This window comes from Malurus melanocephalus, unplaced genomic scaffold (assembly GCF_030028575.1).
Source record: "Malurus melanocephalus ecotype Western Australia unplaced genomic scaffold, MMel_1.1 scaffold_43, whole genome shotgun sequence".
NCBI lineage: Eukaryota > Metazoa > Chordata > Aves > Passeriformes > Maluridae > Malurus > Malurus melanocephalus.
In genome coordinates this window covers 3,018,989-3,034,477 of record NW_026623275.1, presented here as the reverse complement: position 1 = coordinate 3,034,477, position 15,489 = coordinate 3,018,989, and the positions used below count along the sequence as shown (strand labels likewise).

Genomic DNA, 15,489 nt, shown 5'->3' with positions numbered 1-15,489 from the left:
TCACCTGGGACTGACTACGCCTGACTGCCATGACTTTCCAAATATAGCGGAGAATGTCTTGGCAACTACATCAGYCCATTCCCTGTTTACTTCCAGGAGTCTCAGGAGAAGGGAAAAGGAAAATTGAAGAGATTTTCTATATAAATGTCCCCTCTGACAAGAGGTGCTTGATCCTGGAGCTGACATTTTCCACTGCAGAGGCAGACTCTGTGAACCCAAAGCTCTTTCTGTGAGCTTGCCTTTCCTGAAGCTGGAATGCAGCTGAGTGGAATTGCAGATGTTTCAGCAGAGGAAATGCACATCTGAGCTGGCTTTGAGCTGACTTGTGCCAGTTCACTCAGCTGACAAAGAGGGGGTACAGTTCACCAGCTGAACTCCCTGTCTTTTTTACTTTATTGTTATTAAAGGTAAGGCAGCATGAGTAGGCTTACCTAGTGCTACAGGCATCTGATCCTTATTTTGAGTAATGGGATGAAACCTTAGGAATCGACATCATGCCTTTCCATATATCCAAATTGATAAAAAAATAGGGCACTTACAGCAGGTTGTGTCATGGGCAAAACAGAGGCAACTAATTCTTAYTAATTAACACAAAGTTTTCATAAGGATTCTGGTAATAAGAAAAAAACTCTAAACCAACTCTGTGCCAGCTGCATTGGTAAAAATACTACTTTGGTGGCCTCCAGTGGGCACCTGCCACAGGGTGGGCTGCTTGCAGACACAGACCTTTGGAGGGTGTCCCTGTCCTTCYGAATTCTTTTTCACAGTTTTGGTGTGTTGGGGCTTTTTTTATCAGAAAAATTTTCTGTATAAGGTCAGTGTTTTGSCAAATTTACACAAAAACTGATTAGCTCTGATTTTCCAAAATTCAATATTTTTTTTTCAGTGACCTGCTTCTGAGTTACTTGATTTTCTCAAAACTAAGTTTTTTTAAGACCATGTTCTCTTGAAAGCCATTTTGTACAAACAAACTGAAAGACCTTCTTTCAGTTTTTGCTTTGTCTCAAACATTTTCTTCAACATATAGGCTCAAAGTGATAACTTTGGTGGCAGGACTCTTAACTGCCTGGAAAATTTATCATCTGGGAATTGCCAGTACTAAAAACTCCAAAGCAGGTGATAAGATCAACATTTTACTTTCCACTGGTATCCAGTTCCTAATTTGACCAGCTGCTGTTTCTCCTGATCTTTTTAAACTTCTCTCTTGTTTAGTGCTTCCATCTACTACATTTTGGCAAACAAAGTGAAGTCAAAAGTGCTTGGGCTTTCATATATTTTTGGGTGAACTTTTTACCTGACCACAATCATATTCTTCTTCCCCCCCCCCCCTCAGAAAAACGAAAAAAAAATTATTTTCTTTTGAATTTTTCAAAGAAGCAAGTTATTTGTGAATAAGGTGCAGTTCAGTTCAGTATAATCTGAATTCTCTCTCACTGCTTACCAATTTTGTGAAAGTACGTATTCAACCTCTTATATTAAATGTTTGCTTGGTTTACTCAATAGCACAGAGATGATTCAGGCTGTTCAAATTTAATTGCTTTTTTTTGTATTCCTTCATTGGGATATTTTCTCGTATGTGGTGTTCCGGAGAGCAGAAGACAAAAGAACAGGGAACAGGCAGGCTCCAGGCATACACTGTTCACATTTAAATGATGCATCAAGTTGTTTTACATATCAATTTACTATCACAGTCTCTTTCTGTAAATATATATTTTTTTTTTTATTTTTCTCTTGTAATGGTGTCAGTAGGAAGCATTAGAATAACTCATTCTTCCCTGAGTCTTGTACCTTGAATCAGACAGATAAATACAACCTGGTAGATCCAAACATGATAAATGACTCTGATCATAAAGGCAGACAAAACTTCTTGCTCTGAAAGATTTACAAATCAAGATAGCTTCCATGTATCATCATGCAGTTAGATAAAGAAAGAGAATGGTAGCATCATAACACTGACTAAAACAGTGGTTATTATACAATGCTTATGAGGTTATTATTTTCAAGAGAGGATGAGCTCAGACCATAACAAAGTATCAGTTTATGATGGATCAGTGGTTCATGCATTGACATTAATTCTTGGTAATGGAGAAGCTGAATATCATCACCAGATGAACTCTGAATGGGAGGCCTCCCATTGGTGTTCCTAATAACTATAACCTCCCCCTGTGCTGATTGTCTCCGGCTTAATGCAGTTCATTACAGAGCAACAGAAGACTAATCTTTTTTAAGCATTTGATGCAGCATTTATGTTGCCTTTTACACTGCCATCATTCTCTCTGTAATTTGGTTTGAATGTGGGATAATTGTAAGAAATCTTTTCTTCTCTTCCAAGAAAACCATGCACTAGATGTGGCAGAGAAACCCCATGTTAATTTTTTGAAAGCAGAAGCAGCAGTTGAATTACACATGTGACTGTACACACCACCTGTACCTCTGTCTACTGGTTGAGCTGAAGTGGTGTAACGGTTTCAGATAATGTTTTCAGAGAAAAAATGTTACAGGGTAAATGTCTCCTCTGAAGTGAAAAATTTGATAATTTTTCCCAYCAACATGAAATAGATGTTTGGGCAAAAGTGAAGAGAAAAATAAAGCACTTTATTAACAAAACASGGTGCCCACAGGACACAGATAAAAAGTAACAGTTAGATATTTAAAAGTCCGGGAACGCAYGCTGCTCCCTCCCCCACAGCCGCTCGGCCACATGGTGTGGAGAAAGATGGCGTGGCTCTTGTCCTAGGGGGAAAAAAAAAAAAGAAGCCAAAGAAAAAGTCCACGTGGCTGCTCGGGCAGCAGTGGCAACCTTCTGGCTGTCCTCTCTGTAAATGAAACAGAGGGCTTGGTGTGCTTTTCTGTCACCCGCTTGGCTTCTTCCGGAGTCTGGGACGAAACAGAGCGGCACCACTTCTCCCCACCGGCCACCTAACTGCTCCAGAAGAAAAATCACAGGAGCTGCAGAGGGGGTGGCGTCCAGGGAAAGCTGTTTGCCCAAGCTAACAAACCCGAGCTAGCTAAACGGCAACAAYGTAACTCCACTGCATGCAGCGAGCAGGACCTCCTGTGCACAGATCTGAGCTCCAAAAGCCCTCAGCAGTGTGGGAGCCCCGGCTTTTTAAACTCCCCACACTGCCTTCCCAGCCACCTCTGCCCCTTCTTCCAGGTCACATTTAAAGGCACAGACATCTTTTGGGCATACAAGTTGATGGAATATAGGAATATAGGATTGGCACAAAATCAACCCTAGACAAGTGGAATCACAGAATCATAGAATCACTTAGGTTGGAAAAGACCTCTATGATCATCAAGTCCAGCTATTAACCCAGCACTGGCAAGCCCACATCTTTAAGGGCTGCATCTACACATCTAAATACCTCCAGGTATCAGAACTCAACCACTTCCCTGGGCAGCCCATTCCAATGCTTGACAAGCCTTTCCATGAAGAAAGTTCTCCTAATACCCAATCTAAACCTCTTYTGGTGCAACTTGAGGCCACATCATCCCATCACTTTTTACCTGAGAGAATACACCAGCCCTCACCTGGTCACAGCCTCCTTTCAGGCAGATGTAGGGAGTGATAAGGTCTCCTGTGAGCCTCCTTTTCTTCAGGCTAAACACCCCCAGCTCCCTCACTGGTAGGTGAGCTGGAAGTTTCAGTCCTTTAATAGCAAGGGGTCTTTAAACAGGAAAGGAATTCCCATCAGTAGGAAGTGAGCAATGGCAAATTCAGATGGCTCCCCTTTGAAAACATGTACTAGAGATGATTTAGAAGTATCAGGAAGGTGTAAAGGAATTTCAACCAACTGAGTCAAGAATACCCTCCCTCCCCACTGTTCTTAAAACAAAACATCATGCATTGGGACTACTTGAGCTGGATAAAAGACTAGCAGAATGCTTCTGTAGAATGAAAAGAAGGTTGTAGCATTTGGGTTTGGTTTTCAAATCTCTGGATTGGTGAATTCGCCTGTGAGGAGTGAATGAAACACCATCTAAAGAAATCCTCACAGTGCTTTGGTTTAAAAGTACAGGTCACTTCTAGCAGTAGATTTTATGTAATGATGCCAAAACTTCAGCAAGTCTCTTACAAGCCCTAAACGAACAGATGTCCATAAAATACATAGAAGTATAGAGAAGAARTGAGTGAGAAGAAGAAAACAAACAGTAGAAGAAAATTTACCATGCAGGAAAATTCAGTGAAATCAGTATTACCTGTAATGGAGTAAAACTGAGGCCAAATTTTAAATGTCACATAGGTGGTTATCTCCACAGGCTGCCTTACTAAGGTTTTCCCTTTCCACTCCCCCACCCCTTTTCCTTTAACATCACTGCCTCTGCTTTGTATTTGCTGTTTTTACCTTCTGTCTGGTGTAAGTTCAGTGAAACTACTGCTGCCTCTTCTCCACACAGCAGCAATCCTCTTTCTTGTCCTGTTCTTTTGTAGAAATGATTCTTCCTTTTAAGTGCACAGTCTCCAATAATATATTTGATGGCTGCTGCTGGGCTTTTAGCAGAGATATCAATGAGAGTGTTAAAGGGAGCATTACCTTTTTTCTAAGTTTATGAGGAAAAGAACAGTGAAATAAAATGTTATATAAGAGGTGTTATGAAGAAAAAAAAAAACATTGTGAGTGTTCAATAGTTTACAGATTTTAACACACCTTTCTTCAAGCTCAAGGTGTTTTGTTGCAACCAATATCAGCACCTAATCTGTGAATCTGTGGGTATGTGCAAATTTATGTGTATTCCAGAAAAGGCTGATGGATTAGAAATGATTAATTGGAGCAATATACAATAAACGTCACTTACCTTTAATAAATGTMTCTTATCTTTATCTGTATTACTTTTATGTTCCTTACTAATGTAGCACTTAAGAATTTAGCCTGATACTCCAGCTACAAATCATTCTGAAAGTTTCACTGAATCAAGGAAAAAATATCTCTTTCTTCAGCTAATGCCAAAAGTGAATTTGGTGCAGTAGAATTTATTTGATGTAACAAAACTGAATACAGGTTTGTGTATTGCTATATTTCTAATCTTTACTGTAAGCTTTCTCAAAGTAGGYGTGTGAAATGGTTGCAAAGATCCTCATCCAAAGTCATTTTACCATGAAAGTTTGGGAGGCTGCAGAWGGAATAAAATCCCAGAGTTAGCTGTGTCTTGCTAGGCTGTTGTGCAGTGTCTCTGTAGCTTCCCTTGAACCATAAACACAATTTATCAGTATTTCCTATCCAAGAGGTATCAGGGAAGATGTAAACMCATATAGTGGGATTTCATATCTTCCAAAGCAACAAAACCGTTGGAAGACTGAAGGCTAGAGAAACTGAATTGTGAACATTGCCAAAAGTGGCATCATGGTTCAGGCCACACTCCAAAGTTCAGGAGGGTGCTGCAGCTGCCTACTACATACAAACACGTCTCTGGGAACTGAATCTACTGYGGTTTCCCTCATGGCCCCTTCCCATCCTGTATTGACACCAAGACATGCTTTTCTATGTCTGGATGCTCTGCTTACTTTGCCAGGTGGTGCCTATGAAACAAATGGAACTTGGGAACTATGGCAATTTTGCATCCTGTTTTCTGTCTCCATGGGATCCACTTGCCTGGTGTCATTCATAGCGTTCCAGATGTCAGCTGATGTGCTGCCCAGTTCTGCCTGAGCTATGGCCTAACTAGGTCACCCTGCAATCCTCCAGAGMAGCCCAGTCAATACCTTCCTGCATCTGAACTTTATTGCCAGGGGCTACTTCACACACTGATTTTTAGTATGAACAGCATGGCCATTTCTCTGATTCCTTATGGGATAGTCTTCCTTTCTCTCTTTAAAGAGCTAAAYTCCCATATACTCTTTTCAAGATATCATTTGTGTCACTGTCTCCAGAGTGCTGAGCTGTTTGCTGCCTCAWTCCTGAGACTCTCATCTGCTTCTTCCAAATAGCATCACCACCGCCATTCTTTTTMTTGTGTTAGAAAACACATTTCAGAAACAACACAGCTGCCTGAATTGCCTCAACTTGTCATCAGCAAGAGAAACAGAATAAATTGTTTCACAGAAAACAAATTATGCTCATGATGAAATATCACATCTATCTGGGAAGGTGATATGTGTGTTTTACAACAGTATGAAATCTTATTTGGAAATCCTCCTGGCATTTGTAGAGCAAAATTTCCRAATTTCACAGAAAATGACACCACTATCAGAGTCATCTTCATTGCTGCTGTAATTTTTGAACTTAAGTGCTAGCCAAGGTGAATTGAATTTACTGTCTGTAAAAAAAATAAGGTTTGGGAAGATGTACCTTAGAAACAAACATTCTAAGTCAGCGACAGGCAGACCTGTCGATTACCAGGACATGGCTGCCATTGCAAGGGCTAAGGACATTGGAAATGCCTCTGGATTTTCAGCTGTTTTCCTGTGGCACACCATGATAGTGGCTTTGGGCTTTCACCAGACATGTGCAGAACATTTCACGAGGGACTGAAACGCACTGTGGTCCTTACGTGCATTTTCCACAGAACGATCTCTGACATCAGAACCCTCAACTTCAGGGTGCTCCGCAAAACAGCTTTAACAAGTTGCTGGATCAGATACACGGATGTTAAATAGCCACTTACTAAAAATCACAGTCTCTGACACATCAGTTTTATGGCCAGTTGGGGTGTTCCACTGATMTCATGCCACCCATTTTCCCACAGGCAATAATTATCCCTTTCCTTTACCCCCTGATTTACCAGCTCTCCTTTCTTTGTGCCTGCCTTTGCCACTCAGGTGTTCACCTGCTCTTCCTCACAGAGCATCTTTATTCCCAGACTGATCTCGGTTTCATTTTACTGCTTCTGTTTCAGGTCTGGAGAGGGACGGTGTCCCAGACAGCATTTCTATTTTCAYACCTGCAGTAAATGCTGTCACCTCACTGCAAAACTTCCTCAAATGAGGGCTGAGACCATCACACACTTGTACACACACAGAAGAAGGGAAGGCAAAAGCCCAAAACCTCCTACTGAAGACAATGAAGCCAAGAGATCATGATCCTGCAACAAAACCTCTGATTTTTGTTGAGGTTACAATACAAACATGCACACACGTGTGATTTCCTCCCTCGCTTGCCGTGCAGCCCGCAGCCAGCAGGCTGTGCTGAGGGATCAGTTTTCTCCATCAGGAACGCGCCGAGATCCGCTTGCAGAAGCTGTGCTTTCCCACCGGCCGTACAAAAACTCTCTTGTCTGCCCAAGACTGACCGCACTCTGCCAGGAAGAAACACATCCAAATTTCAGAGCGGTTTGTCCCTGTATGCTACATCCCATGCACTGCCAAGGCTTCTGTTAGACAATTTTAAACATCCCCTAGTGACAACGAGGATTTTTCTTGAGAACGGGAAGATAATACAGGAACTTTCTCACTGACAGTAGGCACTTTCTTCCAGCAGTAAGAAAAACCCACAATAAGAAGAATGATGACTAAGTCATTCCAAAATAAGTAGTGATGAAATAGGGTCAGATGCCAGGATGGTGCCTTTGCCCTCTGTGCTGCCAGTGATCGTGCTGACCCCAAACTCACAGGGAATCCCCAACCTCTCAGGAAGCCAAACAAAGCCCAGCAGGATTTTTCAAGCAGACAAAAGACAAATGTCCAAATCATGATGAGCAACTCAATTATACCTTTGTGGAAAGTTGGAACCGCTTATGTTTTGTGCTACCACAAGAGGGTGTAAAGCAAAAGCGAGAACCAAACAAGAGGCACCCCAAGACATTGAGTTGCGGGGTCACAGCAGGAACAAGGATAGACATTCGGGGTCCCACTGCCTCTCCTGTCAGCATTCCCACAGCAAGCATGCCAGGAGAGATATCACTGGATGCTTTTTTGTAGAGTTTGGCTTTTTGGAAACAAAATGTTTGGCTGTGCATCAGGCACTGAAAGCAAGAGCACAGGTTGAGATCATATGAAAACTGTTTCCTGAGGTTGTCTTCACAGCTCCGTGTCTGGCAGGGGGGAAAAGATAAATCATGGCTTGGTGGAAGCAAAGGTATAACTTCATGGGAAGCTAAGTCGAGCTTATGCTCGGCTTCTGAAAGAAGAAATTATACCTCTTCCCTCCCACTTACTCAGCTCATCTTCCTTCTGCTTCTGCCTACAGAATCCAGCTGCTTCCCTTCTGAGGACCATGTCAGGCACTGAACTTCTCCATAAGACATTTTAAGTTGTCATCACTGTGGATGAGTATCCAGCTTGCGATGTCTGTTCCCTGCTGCCTGACTCGGCTGAGCTGACAGAGGTGCCAAATGATGAGCTGCCCTAGGCAAGCAGTGGGAGCATGGAGGAGGCTGGAGGAACAGAGGGACAGAGACAGGGACATTCTTCCTTCAGCTGAGCCCTTAGGATGAGCTCATTTCCTAGGAAACACACTTTCACCATACTGCTGCCTGGCTGGCCTATCCAGCTAAACTGAAACCTTTCTGACAAAAATCCTGATCTTCTTTTAATTGAAACAGGCTGTTCTGTGAGCTAAAAAAAAAATCCAGTAACATCCTGTACCTGTCAGAAGAGACTAATCTTCCTAAAGGGTGCCAACAACAACCAGTTAAAGAGAGTTAACTAATTTAACAGCATTTTCAAATATTACCTTGCAAACTAATAGAGGGCATTCCTCAGTCAAACCATTCATTGACTCTTCTGGAAGATTTCAGATGACACAACTTAATAATATTATCCCACAGGGAAATTGCTTGTTTCAAGAACCAGCAAAAACTTATTTTATTTTATAGCATAAACTGAAAAATCTGCAGTGAGAATCAAACAAAACAAAAAAAAAAGGCTGAGCAAAATATTCTCTCATTTCAGTGTTTAATTGACAAGTGCAAACATAAGTCTCTCCTTCTGCAAGATGTGTGTATCATTCCATGAAAATCAGTTCACACGTGTGGGCAACAAGCAGTAAAAAGGCAGCGCTGAGTGCCAACATTGCGCTGTGAGTTTTAAACCACTGAAAAAAAAAAAAAAAAAAAGACCAAACTGGGATTCCATATGCTTTCATGGTGCTGCAGGCCCTGCCCCTGCCTGATAGATGTCCTTGCAAATATTCCTGTCTGCATGACTTTCCCTCTCCACACCGAGCACAATGGGATGGACACACCCATTCTTCCTTTGGGCCAGCCCTCAGCCCTGGGAGCTTTGCACAAGAGCACTGCTATTTGTGTGTACAAGAGCACTGCTATTTGTGTGTACCTGTGGCTTTTCAAGGTGAATTATTTTGCTAAACACTCATAAATTAGGTGACTGACATGAATCTTTGCAAGACTGGTGCTAGTTTCTCTTCACATGGGAGTGGGAGTTATATATTCATATCCCCTTTTTTTTTGTTTTAAAGTTTTAGTTGGGAGAAGTCAAAACAGCTGTAAGTAACTTCAAGAGAATAATTTGGGTAGGTCCTAAGACATCTAGGACACAGGGAGTGGTTCCTAGGCTATGATATGATGACACAAGCTATTTGCCCTATAGAAAGACCATTCACCTACATCCTCAAAACAGACCTCACGTGAACCAGATGGGGTGCATCAGCTTCAGGCACTGGTAGCTACAATGCTTTCCCAAATAAATGAATTTTCTTTGATGGGCTGAGTCAGCTAAAGTCAATCATTTCCAGATCATACATTAAAATTGTYGAGCCATCAATGAATTATACTCGTATTTCATCTTTAACTTGCTGCCAGTTTATAAACTACTCCCTTTGGATTTTTATGGGGAGGAAATAAATTAGGAAAATATTCATTTTTCCAGAGCAGACAAGTCTTGGAACTTCTCCCATAGCAAATTTCAAGGAATGTGGTAGTCTTTTCAACACCTTGCAATCTTTCTTCAGTGTTGAAATGCTTAGCTTTTGGCAAGCTAAGCTCCCATTACCCTATGCAGAGATGTGAATTTCAGCCTGMTCTTAGCTGAGAGCTTYTTCTGTTCTGTTTTCTTTTTTTCACCTTAAATTTTGTTTCAGTTCATACTGAAGCCAGTTTTTTTAAAATGCAAGAATGTTGCAGCTTGAAGCAAACCAAAATGGGATAAATCTTCAAGCATCAAGGAAATGCTCACTGACATTTAAAATGTCTGCTGCTTTGAAATGCCCCACACGAAACAGGAAATTCCACTTTGGCTCTACTACTGCACTTYAGTTTCCTGTTAGCAGAAAGACATGTCTCGTATAAATGTAGTAAGCCCAGGCCCTCATTGCAATTGGCTGCTTTTTGCATATTTTTTTAAGCAAAACAGAAAAAAAAAAAACAAACCCAAACCCCACCCATGATACATGGAGTTCTGGTCATACAAGTATGAGAGGACATGGCCTCCTTTGCTATTGAAAAGTTTTAAAATGCAGGTTTTCATATTAAATCTGTAATAGACATGTAAGYTTACAGGCTCACGCAATTGATGTAACAAGCCCATAATTTTTCCAAGTTAGAAATTAGTTAAAATTTAGTTAAAATAAGTTAAAATTTCCAAGTTAGAATTTTAAATTCTGAATTTCCACAGAGTTTTAAATCAAATACCACGTTTTTTATTTCACTCCCTCCTTGGCTGTCCCAAAACAGTCTTTTCTCTCAAAATGAAGCTTTCATCCAAAATTAAAATTATTTTTAAAAGAGAAGTAACACATTTTCCCTGTTTATTCCTGGTTTCAGTTAAGGTMGAGTTAATTTCTTCTGTTACAGTGCTGTGTTTTGGATTCAGAATGAGAATGGTGTTGATCACACACTGATGTTTTGGTTTCTTGGTAAGTTGTGTTTATCCTAAGTCCAAGTCACTTTTTTTTCCTTGTCTCATGCTCTGCCGGTGAGAAAGTACACAAGTAAATAAATTGGGATGGAGCATAACTGGAACAGGTGACTCAAACCAACCAAAGAGATATTCCACATCATAGAACATCATGCCTGGTGTATAAACTGGGGGTGTTATCCAGAAGGGGAGCCTGATCTGGGTTCCGGGAGGGGTCTAGCAGGTCAGGGCATGGTGAGAAATTGCCTTGTGCATCTCTTGCTTGGGTTTTATTTTTTTTTCCTTTTTATTATCATTATTATTTATCATTATTATTGTATTTTACTTTATTTAAAATTGCAAAACTGTTCTTATCTCAGCATACAAGTTTTACTTCAATTCTCCTCCCTGGTGTGGAGAGGGAAAAGAGAGGGGGCCTGGGCAAGCAACTGCATGGTGTTTTATCTCCAGCTGGACTTAAAACCATGACAAGGTGAAACCCTAGTATTGATTGAATCATCAGAACCAGATGTAAAAATTATTCACAATCCCCACATGAATTCTCTCCCATCACAGGAAAGGAAATATGACCCCACCTCATTCTGGTAGCTCATGAGATATACGCCACCAGAACAGAGAGATTCAATTTCCAGAAAAGCTGCAGAAACACTTGAAATTAGACATTGTTACTAGTAATCCCAAAATCTGCATTGCTGCACCARCTGGCTTTAATGACAGAGGCATAATTGTGCATGTGCACATGTCCATGCACTCACACTTTCTCCTGAAAAAGTATAAACATAAAACAAGTCCCTTGAGGCAGATGATTAAAGACTTCTTGACATTCACACACGAGGGATGCACAGCTCCCTGCGCTATGAGTCAACAGTGCAGATCTTCCAAATCCAGACCAAGAAATACCAGTTACTCCAAGCATCACTGAGCAGAGCATGGATGTGTCTAAATTTCTCCTGTTGAGGTGGCTCCCCGCTGTAGCTGTCAGCTTGTGCGTAATTCTGTGTCCGATTATGGCTTTCACACTGCTGGGCAGCCCCTTGTGATAAACCCAGGCAAAAACTGTCACAGTAATTAGTAATGCCAGAAAATTAATCCTGTTTTACTGCAATTTTCACCTCACATTTTCCAYGCTTTTCATTTTTTTGGATCTATGTAGTAGCTGAAGACAGCAGACTTCCTGCACAGTACTTGCATCAAATCCATACATTTGTTTTCCTGAACRCATAAATTTGTAAAATGGTAACTGGATTAAAGCAACCCCATTGAAGAATKTTCTGTTCATTTCTGAGGAGTGATACAGCCCTTTCTCAGCAGGTCTCCAAAACCTCAAGAGTTCAACAATAAGGATCTACTGACTATCAGAAAGAGAGTAAAAGCAATTTTAGGCTATGTAATCTGACAGAACCAATGGCAGAGTTTGGGCAGTCCAAGGGCATTTGCTTGTCTCTATATTTGGGAAAGCTGTTTTGCCTATGCTTACCCAAACACAGTGTGAAAAGAGCCRCCACAGCATGTACAGGACACATGGTGCTTTTCTTTGTGTACTGCAAATCTGCTTTAGCAAATGGAGTTCACTAGGACTTTACTCAGAACTGCAAGGCACTGACTTTCCTGGCCCAGCTCAGCAGGCCACTTAAACACATGCTTCTTTTCAACATCTAGGTGCAGATGCTTTGGAAGAAAAATGGTGTTTACATGCTTTGTTTCAAAAGAAACTCATATGTGTGATAGAAAACATCCATGCAATTCGACCTCCAATATTTATCAATTACTTAGCACCAGGTAGTTAAAAATTAAATGGACCAAGCAGATTAATCCCTACACTCCTAATTTTCTGGGTGCTCTCAGAAGTTAACTGACAGCATTTCAATGGGAATGGTGAAAGAAAAATTAAAAAAAAAAAAAAAAAGTAACCTAAAAATGGGCTCCATTTTCAAGATGCAATTACTCTAAACCAAATTGCACCAGGTATTAAGCTTGCTTAATGTCTGTCAACTTCTAGTTAGAATTAGTAAAGTGGTGAAATCACCACTCATATGATGATTTCCTGAAAAGGATAGTTAACCATCCAAAAATTTGTGTCTGCTTCCCCATTTATTCATTTTCATTTATTTCCATGTCCCTATTTTAAAAGAAATGCTGCTGAGTATTAAAAATGTAATATCAACAGTCAAACTAATCACTACACAGATGGAAAAGATTTCAAATGTTCCTATTAACACCATTACCTTTTGGTTTCTCAGACCAACTATGATAAAACATATAATGTATAAAGACAGATTAATATGACTGCATCTCTATAGTGTAGTTTTCTTTTAAAGATAAACTCTATTGAAAATTATTGACAAATAATATCTTTATGAAATAGCAACGGAAGTRCAGGTTGTCACAATTTCTGTAGTGGCATTAATTTGAGAATGGTGCGCTAATTCTTGCTTTACAAAATTCAGCACTCTGCAAAATTCATTATACTGCAGAAGAGGGGAAGGCAAAAAACCAAAACCTTGTACTGAGGAGAATGAAGCCAAAAAATCATGGTCCTGCMGCAAAACCTCTTATTTTAGTTTCCCTAAAGGGAAACCTTGAAACTTTTTAGAAAACTTTTTTTCAGGCCTTAAGTTTTACAGATTTTCTTCATCTAAAATTTAAAGCTAGAAAAGCAGAAGAAAGAGTCACAGCAGATGTCTCAGGGTAGTCTCAGCTGTAGAGCCATTACTGTGATCTATAATGCAATAAAAACCGAAGAGGCTTTTCAAGTCAACYTATAAGCACTCGCATCTGGGTTGGTTTGGTCCACATGTGCCTATTTATATTAGGAAATTCAGCATATATAAATATATAAATAAAACATCTATACAGTACATAGTCACATTCATATAAGCCATAAAATTACATCTATTTACAAAAATATTTGCAGCTTTGTTTTACACTTCCAGGTCCACATTGAGGAGTTTAGTTATTTAGCTTCTGCCTTGTGAACTTGATCACCTTCCTTAAGTCGGACTCTAGGATGAGCTTGTACCTTATATACTCCCAATTGTCAAAAATAAGAAAGAAGAGCATAATCTTCCAAGGAATTCTGCCAAGTCCATAAGAAACCTTGAAACTTGTCTCACTGAAGAGCAAATTACATGCTCGCAAAAACTGAGAGACCTTCTCTTCTTCACGTAGAAAGACAGTACCTTCTTGGCCTGGACCATAGATAAATTGAAACTCATAAAACATCAGGCAGAGCTCAAACTGGTCATCTGGCAGCCATCTCTAGAATAAAATAATTACTCTTCCATTTGTCTCAGTTTAAACATGGAGTGGTGAAAACAAATGGATGAAGAGATGAAAATGCATACAACAGGTTACTGTAGAGGGTAAAAAGGTAGAGTAGACTACATCCTGCTGGTATCAGTTTAGCTTCATTTCAAGGTAAAATGGTTAAGACAATCCCAAGGACCTCATATTTATACAGTACGTATTTCATAATTCTGTGCCTTCCAGGAGCTGGACACAGAATTTTCTACTCCAAAAACTGACAAACATTTCTTCGCTGCTTTGTTAAATACTCTTCTCCAGTATGCAGGCCAGGTTCAGGCATGCTCTTTGAACTYGGAGACTTTCCCTTTTGACATTAAATGAATTCTGCAAGAGCAATCAATGCTTTGGAGAAGGGGTTGTTTTCCTTTTGAACACTTGCGAAAAACAAAYCTCAGGATACAGCAGCTTACATTGCTTGTATGTGAAGACCCGTGGAGAAAAACCTTGCAATGAGCCATTGATCAAATAGCACTTTCAGTGATTGGCTGTGGAGTCATCTCTTGCTCCTCACGGTTCTCTGTGGACATGTCCTGGACCTCCTGCTGCTGGTAAATATCTTGGACCAGCATGATGTTTGTGCTCCTCCACTCTCTGTACTTCACCGCTGTCAACTTTGGGTCCTCGAGCAGCTGGTTAATTGTGGCCAAGTCGTGTTCCTTACACTAGGAAGAGAACAAGAGGTTATTTCCACAGAAACCTTCAAGGTCATTGTCCATACAGAAACACTCTGGGAAYGTTAGAGAGCCACGTTACAAGGAGATGGCCCAATATCTGTCCTCCTGGCAGCTTGTTCCCTCTTTTAGAGCATAGGTCATCAAAGTTATGTCTACTGCAAAAATTCTTCCCAGTTAAAGGCAAGTTGTGATTTCATCTAGATTTTTTTTTATAGGCTTCTTAACAAAACTTCRTGAGACAAGATTCAGGTGATGTGGAGGAATGGAAGTTACACATTGTTAAGATGTCTTTCAAGCAGACAGTACTTGCAYGAAACCAGACACAACAGCATTTACTTCTGTAATTCACAGCAGTTTTAACTTTCTCAGAAAATACTTACTCCACATTATAAATGTCACTTCTTTGGAAGCTAGACTGAACATAATTTTGGATATGATTTGTGCACTGGCAGTGGAGTGGCTACAGCACATGTGGCTGCCACCTACCACCAGCTACCAGTAATAAATCTGGTATCTGCTTTCAAGCAAGAGCAGCTCAGACCATCTATTGCAGGCACCTTGGTTCACTTGTAAGATGTGAGCAGACTGAYGCAGGGACACTGAGACTCAGTATGCCAGAACTATGGAATGGTTGAGCTTGGAAGGGACCTCTGGAAGWCATTTGGTCCAAACCCCTTCCTCATACAGCTCTATACAGTAGACCACAGGATAGAGAAGCCCTAGTTAGCAGCTACAATTTCTTCACGGAAGCACCAT

At 40.6% G+C, this 15,489-nt stretch overlaps 1 protein-coding gene across 4 annotated transcripts in view; it reads right to left on the bottom strand.

Moving 5' to 3' along the window:
* Positions 1-12,126: 12,126 nt before the first annotated feature.
* IPCEF1 (interaction protein for cytohesin exchange factors 1) overlaps positions 12,127-15,489 on the bottom strand; it is a 75,168-nt gene continuing 71,805 nt past the window's right edge. For all 4 annotated transcript variants that reach the window (XM_057364880.1, XM_057364884.1, XM_057364881.1 and 1 more), the window contains exon 11: positions 12,127-14,721. In XM_057364880.1, coding sequence (XP_057220863.1) covers positions 14,521-14,721 — 201 coding nt within the window. In that variant the 3' untranslated portion in view covers positions 12,127-14,520. The remainder of the gene's footprint in view (positions 14,722-15,489) is intronic.